Here is a 15,344-nt window from a genome sequence, read left to right as displayed (position 1 = left end):
CTTGGAGTTACCTTTTCTCCCAGCTCCACATCTGGTCCATCCTTGTCCTGTGATCCCCAGCTCAGCCTCTGCTTCCTCCTCAAGGCCTTACCTGGTGCCCACAGCACAAAGTTGCCTCCCCTTCTCCCGAATTTGTATTTTCATCTGTACCTCTGATGCCAACTGAAGCCATATGTCTATATCAGTCACATCTACCTCCCTGCTGGGCCACCTGAGAGCAGGAACCATGTCTTAGGTATCTTTGTATTTCCCACAGTGTCCAGCTCCATGCCTGGCAAGTGATTTTTCTCTTTCTTTCTTTCTTCTTTCTTTCTTTCTTTCTTTCTTTCTTTTCTTTTTTTCTTTTTTTTTTTTTTTGACATACCGTGTTTCTCCGAAAATAAGACATCCTCCGAAAATAAGACCTACTTACAGGTTTCCTTCGGAGTGAAATATAAGGCATCCCCCCAAAAATAAGGCTCCCCCCCTAGGCTAAACATGAGTGATTTGGTCCACTGATTCTGAAAGAAATGGAGTCACAAGAAATTCACCAGGAAATTCAGGAATTGGATTGTTATGATGATGTTCCAAAAGATGATGACATGATTGTCATTGAATAAATGAGTAAATTCTTGATACTGTAAGATTCACAGTTTGTCTGGTTTGTGTTGACAACTACCGTCCTACCATACTGTATACAAGTAATAAATTCCCTTTATTTTCATTTAACAATAAACGTGTACCGTATTCTTCTTCATGGAAAAATAAGACATCCCCTGAAAATAAGACCTAGTGCATCTTTGGGAGCAAAAATTAATATAAGACACTGTCTTATTTTGGTGGAAACAGGGTATTAAAGGTAGGTTTATTCCCCAGTAACAAGCGGGACTCATTATGGAGGTAGAGAAATCAGAATTAGAGGAATGGGGAAGGAGAGACCCAACTGGGTTGACTTGCAGACGGAGCGAGAACAGCCCTGACAAGTGATATTTCAAAGATATTTGTTGGATGGAAGAATGATGATGTTGAGTAAGGTTTGTGGAAGAACTCACTTACTGACCATTCCCATGGGCTGAGCTATGATGTCCCTTTGCCTGACCTGGCCATTCATTATTCCCATCACTGACCCTCTTTTTTATATATAGAGGCCCAGTGCACAAAATTTGTGCATGGGTAGGGTCCCTAGGCCTGGCCAGCAATCAGGGCTGATCAGGGCCTTCTGGCTACCAACTAGGGCCTTCCTTCCAGCAGCCAGCCAGGGCCTCCCTTCCCCAACTGCCCGTTGCTGACCAAAGCCTTCCTTTGTTTCATGCCAGCCTCGGTGGTCAGCACACATCATAGTAAGTGATCGAACTCACGGTCTCCTGGTTGAACTCCCGAGGGGACACTTAGCATATTAGCCTTTTATATATATAGATATCACTGATCCTCTTACAGGAGAAAAGTCCAACATGAAAATGAAGCAGAGAGGCACATGGTAGGCTTTTTCTACTGGGTGAAAATGTGCATAGGGATTTGTTTGTAGAATGTTTTGAGACCTAGAGTTATCTTATACCCTTCTCTTTCCCCAGGTACCAGCACACAGCAGGTGCTTAAAAGTGTTTGAAAATGAATGAATAAACAAGTGGCCTTTTTTTACACTCCTCAACTACTAACTCTGGACCAGCCCCCTTCCTACTGGGGGCTGGGAGGGTCAGTATATACCACCCTCAGCAGTTTAGTCTGCAGTGTTTCTTCTCCTACTCTGATTCCCAGGTCAATAACTAGGCTTGGAATTCAATTCAAATGAGCAAGTACCAACTCTTTCTACAGCTCTCTGGTACCCTCGCCCCTCCCTTAGCTCCCTGCCTGGAATCCCGTGGAATTAGAAACTGAAATTTGCTTCAGTATCATCCTTCAGTGACTCAAGTACTACTACTGCAAGCTCCTGTGTCCAATTTCTAAAAATTATTTGCTGTCTTCTCTTTTATTTACTTGCTGGGACCTCTTGCAATTGCCCATCTTTTCTCTTGAAGGTCTGCCGTGGTCTCAGGGTCCAGAATTGCTCCTTCCTGACTTAGTTCTCCAACTACGCAGCCATGGTCATGGCAGCAAGGGTGGTGGTGAGCTGGAGAATGAGTGGTTAATGGTATCAGTTTATGCAGGAATTCCTAACCTTTGTCAAGGTTCCCAACTCATTTGAGAGTCTGATGAGAGCAACAGACTCTGTCCCCAAAACCTCCCAGATGTAACATTTTGTGTATTGGAGAAAATAGTCTTAGAGAGTCTCAGAATGCCCTGAAACCTGATCTTGGACATCCCTCTGGCCACTGCCCAGGATGCCAAGCCACATATGATATTTATGCATTTTCTTTTTTACCCCATGGTCCTCACTATGAGTTTATTGAGGTCTTGCTATGTAACAATTCACCCAGTTATTCGTTTATCAGTACTTTATTAACAAACTATTTTATACCAGGCATTGCTTTTTGTACTGAAGATATAACAGTTATTTTTTTAAAAAATACAACTCTTTACTGAGGTTATAGTACAGAGTCATTAATTAAGTAGTCACACGAATGTTAAATTAAAAACAGGGACTTTGAGTGGATGTTTCATTTCATGTATCTTCTTTACCTAATGTTTCTGGAAGATTCCAGTGAGGCACTGGTAGCAAACACACACTGTTTGGTACCTGATCTAGGTTCAGATTCTGGCTCTGTTTCCTTATTAGCTGGGTGACCTTAGACCAGTTAACCGGCTTCTCTCAATTCCTTGTCGGTAAAATGGGGATGAGAATGTTGACCTCGCAGGGCTGTCTGAAGGATTTAAACATGCAGTAAATAGAAAGCACGGCCTGATACTTGCTCATTTGAATTGAATCCCAAGCCTAGTTATTGACCTGGGAATCAGAGTACGAGAAGAAACACTGCAGACTATACTGCCGAGGGTGGTATATACTGACCCTCCCAGCCCCCAGTAAGAATAGGGCTGGTGCAGAGTTAGTAGTTGAGGAGTGTAAAAAAAGGCCACTTGTTTATTCATTCATTTTCAAACATTTATTAAGCACCATTTACTTATGGGAAGCTGCTGTAATTGTGGATAGAAGCCATTTTACCCAGCTCCTTCAGCTTAAAAATCCTTTGCATGGATCCTCTTTCTCTCAAGAGCACTTGTGCTGTAACTAGAGAGGAAGATTGAGATGTTTCTGTGGAGGAGGGGAGGGTGAGTGGGCTCAACATGGAAGTGTGGGAGAGGAAACCAGCTGCTAGTGACATCAGACTCGGACCCAGTGAGGGGCCGTGAGCCCCACGGAAGGGCCACAGTCAGAGCTCATGGGTCCAGGCAGGAGCTGATGGCAGGGTCACGCTGCAGTTTGAAAGGGGAAGCCGGCCAGGCTTTGGGAGCCCACTGAAGTGGAAAAGTTAATGCTTAGCAGAGGGAGGGTGATGACTCACGGCTTTGCGATGCTGAGGTCTCGGAAGAATGAGGTGGTGAGTCCCACTGCCAGCCGTGTGCTGGGAGCCTTACCAATGTCACATTCTACTGAACAAAACACATCACCTCCTACATTTCGCTGTAGTGGAGCGGAGGCTGAGGATTGGTTCAGAGTGTGGCCACCAACAAGAGACTGCCTGGGTTCAAATCCTGGCCCTGCTTCTTACTAACTGGGTGACGATGAGTACGTTCTCCTTTCGTTTCCTTAGCTGTGAAAGAGGGACAGAAATAATTGTACATACATACCTCCTAGGGCTTTTAAGGGGAATAGAAGATGTGAGAGAATAGAGAATATATATGTTGGTCTCTTCCTGCAACCCTGCTCCTGGCACAGGGCTCCTAAAACCCTTGTAAATTCCTTCGTGATACAAGCAGTAGGAGCATGTCTTGGTCTAGTAGTTGACCCTGTGAATTGGGGGAGGGATGAAGGAGGGCGGAAGGGGGGAAGAGGAGGAGAGAATGCGCCCCCGGAAGAGAGCTGGTCACAGAAACACCAGGCCCGAATGAGAAGCTCGGATTTTTCAGCCCCACCCCCACTCTTCAAGGTAAGGGAGCACATTCATGTACTGGGAGGGTGATGCACCCTAACTCCGTGGGGACAGAGCTTGGGACCCTCTCAGACCTTGCTGTAGGTATCTCATCTGGCTGTGCATCAGCATCCTTTATCACATCCCTTCATAAACTGGTGACATGAGTGTTTCCCCGAGTTCTATGAGACGCTCTCGCTAATTAAAGGGGGTGGTTTGTAAGTGAACTGTCAGAAGCACAGCTGACAACCCAGACTTGCTTTTGGTGTCTGATGTGGGAGGGGCGGCCGTGCTGTGAATTACCTTGTGCTGAGGCCTGTGGGAGGGAGTCCAGCTTAATCTTTAATCTGTATCAGGCTCTTGACCACATGCAGAGGCAGCCTGGACTTCAGAGCTGAAGCTCCAGGTCCTACCAGTGCACCTCTGCCACGTGTGAGCTCAGACATCTTTCTTTTTTAAAAAAATATATTTTGTTTGTTTGTTTGTTTTTACAGAGAGGGAGAGGGATAGAGAGTTAGGAACATCAGTGAGAGAGAAACATCAATCAGCTGCCTCCTACACACCCTTACTGGGGATGTGCCAGCAACCAAGGTACATGCCCTTGACCGGAATTGAGCCTGAGACTCTTCAGTCTGCAGGCCAATGCTCCGTCCACTGAGCCAAACCGGTTAGGGCTCAGACACATTTCTTAACTCCTTTGGGTCTCGTGTCCTCATTTGTAAAATGGGGACACCTGCCTGCCAAAGGTTAGCTTTGTTGGTTTCTTTCTGCAAAAAGCTGGAGGGACAGAGGCCCTGGGTAATTTTGGTCTACAGTAGGGGTGTCGAACTCAATCAGAGAAGGGGCCAAAATCTAAAATCCAGCCTAAATCGCGGGCCGAATGGTTTACTGAACAGTCATAAACTGTCATTGTGATGGAAACGCAGCGGAGTGCAGTGATGACAGCGCGGTGCGGGCCACATTGCAAGGGCTGGCGGGACGGATTTGGCCCTCGGGCCTTGTGTTTGACACATGTCGTCTACAGGAACTGGTGAGGGAGAGGCAGGGGATTGCAGTATTTCCACATTTCCATGATTTTGAGTCCCCCATCCCTAGACCTGGGGATGGGAAAAATGTGTTAGACCGAAACCTGCTGTTGGGTTTGGAAAACTTTGATTCAGGTCTCCCCTCCCTTAGACAGATGAAAGGGCCACGCAGGCACACCGCTGGCCTTCAGGGAAATGTTCTTTGAACATTTGAATGGTACCTGCTCTAAAAATACTCCTAATTGATTGGTATCTCTTATTTTTTATTTGCAGATGAGAAAAAGAAAACAAAGAAAATTGATAATGAACTCAACCCTGTCTGGAATGAGGTGACTTTATTTTTTTTTTCTTTTTCAACTTTGTTTCAACGGATAAACTACTTCTGGATTACCCCATCTTTGGTCAGAGATGAACACTTCCCTTTGGAAGGAGAATCTCTGCATTTTCCACCCCCCGCCCATCCCCCTTCCGTCTCCCTTTGTGGCCAAGGAGACAGCAGAGCAGTTCAAGGAGACAGAGCACAGTGGCATGTCCTGTGCAGTGGAGGTGTGGGTTCTAGCCTGCAGCAGCCTTGAGCTTGCCTTGGTCCAGTCATGTTGCCTATTTGGGCACATCTGTAGAGCTAGGGGTGGTATTAGAACATCTCAGAGTCCCAGAGGGAACGCTCCATAATTAAAACCATATCTGTGTGTGACTCAACAGGAATGTATTACATGATACTTTGTGTGTCTGGCTGAGTCAAAACATTTACTGTTTTTATTTTGATAAAATAATATATATTTAACATGAAAATTTTGGAAACTTCAGATCAGCATAAACAATGACATTTGGCCCTGGCTGGTGTGGCCAAGGATATTTTTTCCATTAATTTTTAGAGAGAGTGGAGGGAAGAGGGAAAGTTATATAGAGAAAAACATTGATGTGAGAGACATATCGATCGGTTGTCTCCTGCAAGTACCCCAACCAGGGACTGGGATGGAGCCTGCGACTGAGGTACATGCTCTTGACCAGAATCGAACCTGGGACCCTTCAGTCCAGAGATTGATGCTCTATCCACTGAGCAAAACCAGCCAGGGCTCAAGTAAACTTAATTGCAGTTTTATAACTGACACCTAACCAAATGAAATGCCAACCCCAAACCTATTAGGATTGGTGGGTGTGTTCTAATAAGAGCGATGAGACAATTTTCCATCCATTCCAGACCTATTTAAGGAGAATTAAATCTTCAGTAGATACTGCTTTATTTAATTCATTTATTACAGAATCAATCAAAGGCATCACTGTGTTGATTTTTTTTTTTTTTTTTTTTTTTTTTACATTTGTCAGTAGACAGCGCTTTTTTGCATTAAGATGAAAGTCTCATCTGCCTACAGCTCTGGCCACAGTGGGACATTGAATGAGGGGCTGATGCATTTTAGAAAATGTTTTCTAGATCATTCCTTTTGGATAATATTATGTTTAGGAAGAGCAAGTAATTTAAAAAGAGCCACTGAAGAAAACATTTTCTCATCTACATTTTATTTTATTCTTGCAACAGTTGTGGTGGGCACTGTCAGTTCTCAGACTATGAGGTAGGAGTTGGTGACGTGTCCAGAGACACAGAGCCTGGTAAATGGGAAGCCAGGAGTCACCACCAGGTCCTCAGAGGCTAAGTCAGGTTTGCTTTCCCATAACCCTCAGCAGCCTCCAGGCTTAGAATTTAATTTATAATTTTATCACTTCCATCTAACTATAAATTCGAAAGGTTGGCATTGGTGAAGATAATGGCCCAGCGTTTAGTGTTGGTACATTTCGTCGTATTCCCTGGTCCTTTTAACAGCCTTTTTGTTTTTGTAACTTTTCTGTGAACAGATTTTGCAGTTTGATTTGAGGGGCATACCACTCGACATTTCATCCTCCCTTGGGATTGTTGTGAAGGATTTTGAGACAATTGGACAAAATAAGTAAGTGGATTTCAACTCTTTTTCTCATTTGATATATGATCTTACTGTTGTTTATTTTGTTGAAGGAACACATCTTCAATAACATTTTCATACTTTAATCATACTTTAATTCCATGTCATCTCCCACTTCTGAACCAATATCAGCGGTGGTTAATCAATCATGGTGCTTCTATTCAAACGTCTGCTGGTATATTCCTAAAAGGCTGCAGACACTAAGCCACCACTAGCCTATCAACTTGGTACTTACTCTGAAACTTCTCTGTTAATTGCATAGAGTCATTTCCTACCTCTGATGGTTTAATCTGAACTATAGCTGTATTGTATAGGCCAAATACTTTCTCCCAATTATGTGTGACCCATATACATCTCATTCAAGTGATACTTCCAGCCTCACTTCCTTTTTAATGTCTTATTGGCCTTTTAAACCCAACAGATGTAAAGCAGTTTCCTTGTCTTATTGCCTCTATCCATTTTCAGTGGGGGAGGGAGTGGGATGGTACTCCATGGTGGCACCGAGGGTAGTCCCCTGGGTAAAGCAGGGGGTTCCCAACTAGGTTTCCAGTGGGCAGAGAGACCTCAGTAAATTCACTCCATTCCTTGACCTGGACTCGGGCCTTATATAGACTCAGAAGCCAGTCTTAGGTTAAACAATTCAAACCAAATTAGCTTACAAGAAACCTGTGCTTCATACCAGGTTACTTGTTATTTTCTGATGGAAACAAACGCTTGGCAGGAGGGCATTCCTGCTATCTGATCATTGAATTCTCCTTTATATCATACCACATAAGAAACCACATTACTCTGTATCCTTGATTGTAAGATGTCATTGACCATAATAAGTGCTATTAAATTAATAACAGGTTTGGGGGAGAAGGAAGCCTGATATTAACTACCTGTGTCCATAGTAAGAAGCATCCCAATTTGTAGTAATTTCATTCCTAGTACAACGGGAATGCATTTACAAATGTATGTCTCAGCCTCAGGCACATGTGGTATGATCAGAGGACTGCCATGAGAGCAATATGTTCAGGTAGGGTGACCATGTGCCCAGATTTGCTTAGGACAGCTTGGTTTATGGTTGCAGCACAATGGTTAATAATGCCTCTTTTGCTGTCAGCAGTGGCTTGGTTTGGCCACTAAATTAGATAGATGGTAGCCCTAATCACTTGGGATGTTGGAGGAGCACCGAAGAGGCCAGTCAGGTGCAGCTTAGAGAGCAGGGGAAGCTGGGACAGGGGAAGGAGACGAGATCATCAGAACCTCAGCGCACGGCGTTGTGAGCCACAACACAAGCTTTGGGTTTCAGTCCTAATCAAGCAAAAATCCACTAGAGGGTTTTGAACATGATCTGACTTATATGTTAGAAGGATCACCCAGGTTTTCTGTGTAGTGGAAACCAGTTAGGAGGCAGGGAAAACAATACTGGGAGACTGTTATGTGTTCATTTTACACCTGTTGAAACTCAGTGGGGCCCCTGGATGACAGCAGTGATGGAAGAGGACAAACCCCCACCGAGGCCCACATTGGCACCTACTGTGAGCCTTTGGTGTGTACTTCCGGAGATAGGGTTGATGTGCTGTCTAGCTGGTCCTGGACATTTTTCTTTGCAATTTTGAACAATGAAAGTGACAGTGGACCCTGTTATAAGGGTCCTTCTAAAATTGGGGGTTCCCGTGCATCTTTGCTGAGACAGGTTGCACTTGGTGCCGTGGGTGTCTGCTGAGCAGGCACACAAAATGAGCAGCTGTGTCGAAACCAGTTTGGCTCAGTGGATAGAGCATCAGCCTGCAGACTGAAAGGTCCTAGGTTCGATTCCGGTCAAGGGCATGTACCTTGGTTGTGGGCACATCCCCAGAAGGGGGTGTGCAGGAGGCAGCTGATCGATGATTCTCTCTCATCGATGTTTCTAACTCTCTATCCCTCTCTTTCTCTCTGTAAAAAAATCAATAAAATATATTTAAAAAAAAAAGATTTAAAAAAATGAGCAGCTGTTCCTATAGCACGGTTGGGACTCAGAGTTTTCAGGCCTAACGGAAAAAGGCAGATTCCAGGCCAAACCTGAGGCTGGTTTTCATTACTCTCTCAACCTTTCCCTCCCTCCTTCTGGGAGGTTTCCTCCCCCTGACTTCTCCCAGCACCCCCTGTCCTTATTGCTGCTCCCGGCTCCCACTGGGCCTGCCCTCTGGGCCACATGTGCACCATTTGCCAATTCTTTTCTTTTTCTTCAACAAAACTTGTCTGTCCTGTGGCTCAGTCCTTCAGGGTCCTGCTGGCTGAAAGGAACTTTCCAGAAACAGATGATGGTGGAAGGGCTGCTAAGAGTTCACTGTGCTAACTTCCCAGGAACGATACCCTTGGGACTGAGATCACTATGACTTAGCTGAAGGAGTGGACAACGTGTGAACTCTGGGCCCTGAGGCAGGATCATTGGAGGAGGTCTTTGGTCTTTTCTTAGGAGATGAGTTCTCTGTCCCGCACATTTCCCTGCTTGGTGGTTTCCTGTCTTCCATGAAAGGCGCACTCTATCTGCTCTGGAGTGAACACTGCGTGATAATGATGCCCTGGGATGTCTGTCCTCTTACCCTCCTCCCCCAGCAATTGTGACCTTTGGCCTTGTTTCCTACAGCGAAACAATGCGTAGACGTTAGTCACATCACCTGCAGGAGAAAAAGTATACTCATAGCTGTGTGATTCTTCGAACTGTTTGTGTGTTTTGGCCCCATCTCTTCTTCTTGGCTTTGCCACTAAAGCTTCGGCCCTTGAGGACTGCGCACCACTCAGTGTTGGAACATTTTCCTCACCTGGAAGCACAGGGCGGGGGCATTGGATTTTTCCTCCCAGCTTAAGGAATGTCTTGCCTGTTAACTTTCCTGTTGCTGTGGAGACAGGCTGTGCAAATATGTCTGCTGCTCTAGGCTCTCGCATCTGCTGCTCCGAGGCCTGTAAGCAAACAGGGCCAGGCTGCCTGGCTTTGCCTGTGTGTCCATGCCCACACCCACAGCGACTGTCCCATCCAATCCAAGGAAGCACAGTGCTTGTGTGTCACTAGCATCCCTCCTCAGTCATTGGGAGAGGGCTGGGCATTCAGTGCAGGCTCTGTTCTTCCCCACTTTATAGTCATCCAACCAGCCAGCCAGGCAGAATGATGGCAAGAGAAGAGTTGGAGGAGCCTCTTGGTCACATGAGGAGCATGAAATGATATTTTTAGCTGAAATGTCAGAGTGGAAGAATTTTCTCAGCAGCTGAAGAATGAGAGTTCCCTTCAAACCACGGCCACCAATCAATGAGGATTTAGGGAGTGCCAACTATGCTGAGTCTTTGAATGCATTATCCCATTTAATCCTCTTAGACTCCCTAGGAGGCAGGTCCTGTTTTTTCTCAGAGAGGTTAGTGATCTGCTCAAGGTCACACAGTAGGTATGTGTCAAAGTCAGCATTTATATCTAGGCCTGTACTCTTTTTTTTTTTTTTTTTTTTTTTTTTTTTTTTTTAAGGGTATGGTTTTATTGAGAAAGAGGAAAAGAGAGGAGAGAGAGAAAGAGAAAGAGAGAAACATCAATGTAAGAGAAACACTGATTGACTGCCTGCAGCATGCCCTCCCACCAGGGATTGAGCCTGCAACCTGGGAATGTGCCCTGACCAGGAATCAAACTGGCGACCTTTTGGTACATAGGACAATGCTCAACCAACTGAGCCACATCAGCCAGGGCAGGCCTGTACTCTTGACTTTTACACTGTACTGAAAAGCTAAAGGAACCAAAATGTAGGTGGAATGATTGGCTATCTTTTGGCTAAAATGGAAGTAATTTTTCTAATTGAAAAAAATAAAAGAACACTCACTATCTACTGATAGCTCCTCCCTAGGTGAAAATTTTAAGTAGGCATTTTTATACTATTGAGTACTAAAGCACTCATGCTCATGCCCCACAATGGACAAGATAAATTCAGACTATAGCTCATCTTCACCATGACCTTAAGCAGAGGAGAGATTTGAGGCTCAGAGAGGCTGAGCCTGGGACACTGATCTCTTGGCATCCTGGTCCTGTTGAACTCCACTTGAGTTCCTAAAGAAAAAAATCTTCAGGTATTTGGAAATGTAGGAATGAGAGATATTTACAAATGTGTGTGTGTGTGTGTGTGTGTGTGTGTGTGTGTGTTAGGTTTTAGACAAGTACTCAAGGATATGTGTGGTCCATGCATCTGCTTCACCTCGCTCAGCTTTCACCACCATCTGAAATGTTCTTATCAATTTACTTACTAATTTGGCCTTCTACTAGACAGGAAGGTCCATAGCCATAGTCTTCAATGCTTTAACACCAGCACTTAGCCCGGCTCTTAGTAGGCCCTCAATAACTGTTTGTTGAATGAATGAATGAATGAACAAGTGAGTTTATGATACAACCACATCAACGAAATGTAACATTTCTAAAGAACCATGCATCTAACAACTAGCCCACTAATAATGGGCCATTTATATGAATACTGTCCAGCTCAGCTCTCTGGAACAGCTTTCTGATTCCAACTTAGGTTGAAGCTACAAAGGAGTCAGAACATCACGGGGGTCGGATCACAAGAGAAACAAATACCTGTCCCAAAGGTCATGCTGTTTTATGTGGAGCTTCTCCCTGACACAACAAAAAAACTGGATAAAATATATATAACAATAGTTTTGGATATTGGAAATTGGCAGCACAGGATGGTGATCCCCGAGAGAGAGGGGAGATAACTGTGAGCATCCAATATAATGCCCAGAGACCATTTCCAGGCTGCAGGGAGAGTGAACTCATCAGATCCACCCTGGTTGTCTCTCAGAGTTGGGAGGTGCAGATGGAAGTCTAGAGCCACACACACACACACACACACACACACACACACACACGACCCCTGATTACAGAGTTTTCTCTTTAACACTTCAATTGAGTACTGGGCAGTGAGGAAACTACTCTCTGAGGCAGGGAAAAGAGCCATCTGAATATTCCTTAAAACACACACAGGGCTAGGAATTGGTAAAGCTCCCACCAGCCAGAGTGGGAAACCTAATTTATGAGCATTTGGAGAGTACCCAGAAAGATTTACTTTAGCAATGTGAAAAAACAACCGATGTTTTATTATCCTAATGTATAAAAACCCTGGGTTGTAATGATCAAGGCTCGATCAACTGGAAGTCCGTGCAGTCAGCGCTGGGTTACTGTGGCAACCCAGTGCTGACTGCTGAGGGGGCTGCGAAGCAGGGTCAGAGAGAGGCCTGACAAGAGAAGCAGGGGCTGATCTGTTGCCTCTGTGGCAGCTTTTGATAAGCATTTGCTTCTCTCTTTCTCTCCCGTCTGGCCAGCAGCCATGCCTCCATTTCTCTCCAGGCCTCCACCGGGGCTGCTGATCAGCCCCGCCTTTCTGATCAGGTCCTGTTGATAGGCCCAGAGATGCTGACTGGCATAGGAACCAAACAATTAGAACCAAATGTGGGTGTTGTGAAAAATCAATGGCTGCATAAGAGGCGGAACTTTTGAGGCTGACTGGCATAGAAACCAATCAGAGCCTAATTGACCAGCAGAGGAGAGTGGTTGGGGGTGAGATCAGGCCTGTAGGGGAGGGCAGTTGGGGGCAACCAGGCTGGCAGGGGAGGGCAATTAGGGGTGATCAGGCTGGTAGGCAGAGGCAGTTAGTGGCGATCAGGCAGCCAGGCAGGTTAATAGTTAGAAGCCAGCAGTCCCAGATTGTGAGGGATTGGACCTTAACTGGCAATTGGACATCGGAGAGGGTGTAGACTGGGCTGAGGGAACTCACCCTCTGTGCACCGGGCCTCTAGTTAATAGATAATATCATTAGCAGGCAAGAACAATGAAACAAGTATTATAATTATATTCATATTCCATGGTTCAAGAAGGTAGAAGTATGCTTGAGCACGTTAAGTAGAGACATGGGAGATATAAAAAATATCCAAATTGAACATCTAGTATGCAAATTACAATGTCTGAGGTAAAAGACCATAATTATCTCCCTTAGAGTTTGCATTCCTAGTACTCTCATTTTTTCTTCCGTGTGTGCACTTGTGCATTCAAACCACCATCACATACACCCCCACACAAACGCAGAGCAACATTAGAAACATTATCTGAGTATCAGTCACTTAGCCAGGCAACTGGTCTGCTGTAGTATGAGTAGGATGGAGATGCCTAAGACCTAATAATGTGTCTCGGAGGAAATTCACCCAAGCTCTTGCATAAGTGGAGGTGTGGGCAAGTGGTCAGCTGTATGATCATGCGATTAGTTTGGATTTTGGCTCTTACTGCCTGTGTGACTCTTGGAAAGTTTCTTAATCTTTATAAGAGGTTGTAATACTTCCTCAATAAATGGTAGACTAAGGGCAAATGTCGTTAAGGAAAATTTTCTTCAATTTCCTGAGGTACAACATAAGAGCTAATATCTTTTGTGGGCTTACCATGTGCCAGGCATTGTGTTAATGCTATTCCCCACATAATTGCATTCAATTGTTGTAATGACTCTGAAGCAGACTTATTTCCAATTTATGGATGAGAAAATGTGGCTCAGAGAGGTTCACCAAATCGCTGAAAGTCACCCAGCTCTTTGAGTAGAAACACAAGGATTTAATTTACACAGCACTCAGACCTTCCAAGATTTATTCCACGTGTGTATGTGTGTGTGTGTGTGTGTGTGTGTGTGTGTGTGTTTGGGTTGAGGACCAGGGTGCCAGGATGTGAAAGTGAGAGGACACACACACACACACACGGTGGTACTGGGAGCTACAGAATTAGAAAAAGAAAAAGGACAAGTTTGGATTGTGAAAATACTAACTCCCTGGGCCAGGGTTTTATTTATTTATTTTTTAATTAGAGAAAACAGACTGGTTTAGAGTGGAGTTAGTTGGTGGGAAACAGTGTGGTATTGCTTTTGAGAAATTTTCACTTCCTGGTATGTACACAAAAGGCTTTGTCTTCTGTTACATTCTCTCCCAGCGATGAGACATTGCTACGTGTAAACAGGGGAGTGGATTTGTTCAGGTGGTCCCCATGACCGCTCCTTCTCCTCGTGTGGCTGGTGGTTGAGGAAGGCTTTCTCACTGGAGTAGGTCTTCGGCTGTGTGGGAATCTACCCCAGAAGCAGATGTCACTGTGGACTAGGATTCTCAGCTGTGAGTTCTACGTCGTTCCATCCTCTCAGTGGAGCGGCAAAGCTAGGAAAAGGTCAGAGCTGGTTTGGGTGGCTGTCTCTGGCTGGCGAGGCCGAAGCCCACTGTTTGGGGAGGCCAGTTAATTAGGTGTGCAGTCCTGCTGGCATCTGTTATTGTCTCTTAAGTAAACATGGCCGCAGCCCTGGAGAAAGACCAGAAGAGAAAGTCATTTCATAATGACAAGGGCTGTAATTATCTTCCAGTTGCACTTGGAGGACCATTTCTTAGAAGAGGGAGCTTTATAACCTGTAAATCATTTGTAAGGTCATTGGACCATCCTCAATGACATATCAGTTAATATAGTCATTCAGCAAATATTGGCTAATGTGTGCTGTGCATCAGATACTGCTCCAGGCATTGGGGGGCAGTTTGCTTACATCTGAGTGGAGGGAACAGGTCATAAATAAACCCACATGTAGTACACCAGCTGGCGGTAAGAGTGAAGAAGTAAAGTAAAGCAGGGAAAACAGAAGAAAACGATAGGGTGTGTGTGTGTGTGTGTGTGTGTGTGTGTATGCACGTGCCTGCTGGGTTAGATATGGTTTTTGTTTGGGGTCTGTGTTATAATGCAACATGAGGTGTAAGGCTTTGAAAACTTCACTCAGGTTCCACTAAATTGGATTTCATTAGAATGTAACTACAGCTTAAAGTTTACTTCTGGTCTAACCCTGAAAATAACACTTATTTCCAAACAGAATGGTGGTATGTACAGTGTGGAGGGTGGGGAAGGAGCTATTGGATGTAAGAGAAAGGGCTGGCTTGAAGAACTTTGCACAATGATTGAATAGGAATAGACATGGGTAGTTACAATGGGTTCTTTTTAAATCTTCAGCCAAGGAAAATTAATTTTCCCATTAATTCTTAGAGAGAGTAGAAGGGAGGGACAGGAGAGAGAGAGAGAGAGAGAGAGAGAGAGAGAGAGAGAGAGAGAGAGAGAGAGAGAGAGAGGCATCGATGTGAGAGAGACACATTGATTGGTTGCCTCCCAGATGCGCTCCAACTGGTGGAGATCAAACCTAAAACCCAGGCATATGCCCTTGACCAGCAGTTGAACCCATGACCCTTTGGTTCAAGGGACAACATTCCAACCATTGAGCCATACCTTACCTGTTCATTCATGCCCCCCCTGCCCATACCTCTGGGTAGGTAACGCTGCCTGCCTTCCTGTGATTTAGGCCGTGCACGAGTTCAGATCAGCTTTCCCT

General features: G+C 44.9%; 1 protein-coding gene across 5 annotated transcripts in view; it reads left to right on the top strand.

The window, feature by feature from the left end:
* Positions 1–15,344, top strand: part of MYOF (myoferlin) — a 127,029-nt gene that overhangs the window by 11,954 nt on the left and 99,731 nt on the right. For all 5 annotated transcript variants that reach the window (XM_036438570.2, XM_036438567.2, XM_036438572.2 and 2 more), the window contains exons 2-3: positions 5,282–5,337; positions 6,860–6,951. In XM_036438570.2, the coding sequence (XP_036294463.1) occupies positions 5,282–5,337; positions 6,860–6,951 (148 nt within the window). The remainder of the gene's footprint in view (positions 1–5,281; positions 5,338–6,859; positions 6,952–15,344) is intronic.

Source organism: Pipistrellus kuhlii, unplaced genomic scaffold (genome assembly GCF_014108245.1).
Source record: "Pipistrellus kuhlii isolate mPipKuh1 unplaced genomic scaffold, mPipKuh1.p scaffold_m20_p_15, whole genome shotgun sequence".
In the NCBI taxonomy this organism is placed as follows: domain Eukaryota; kingdom Metazoa; phylum Chordata; class Mammalia; order Chiroptera; family Vespertilionidae; genus Pipistrellus; species Pipistrellus kuhlii.
This window is presented reverse-complemented; position numbering and strand designations above follow the sequence as displayed.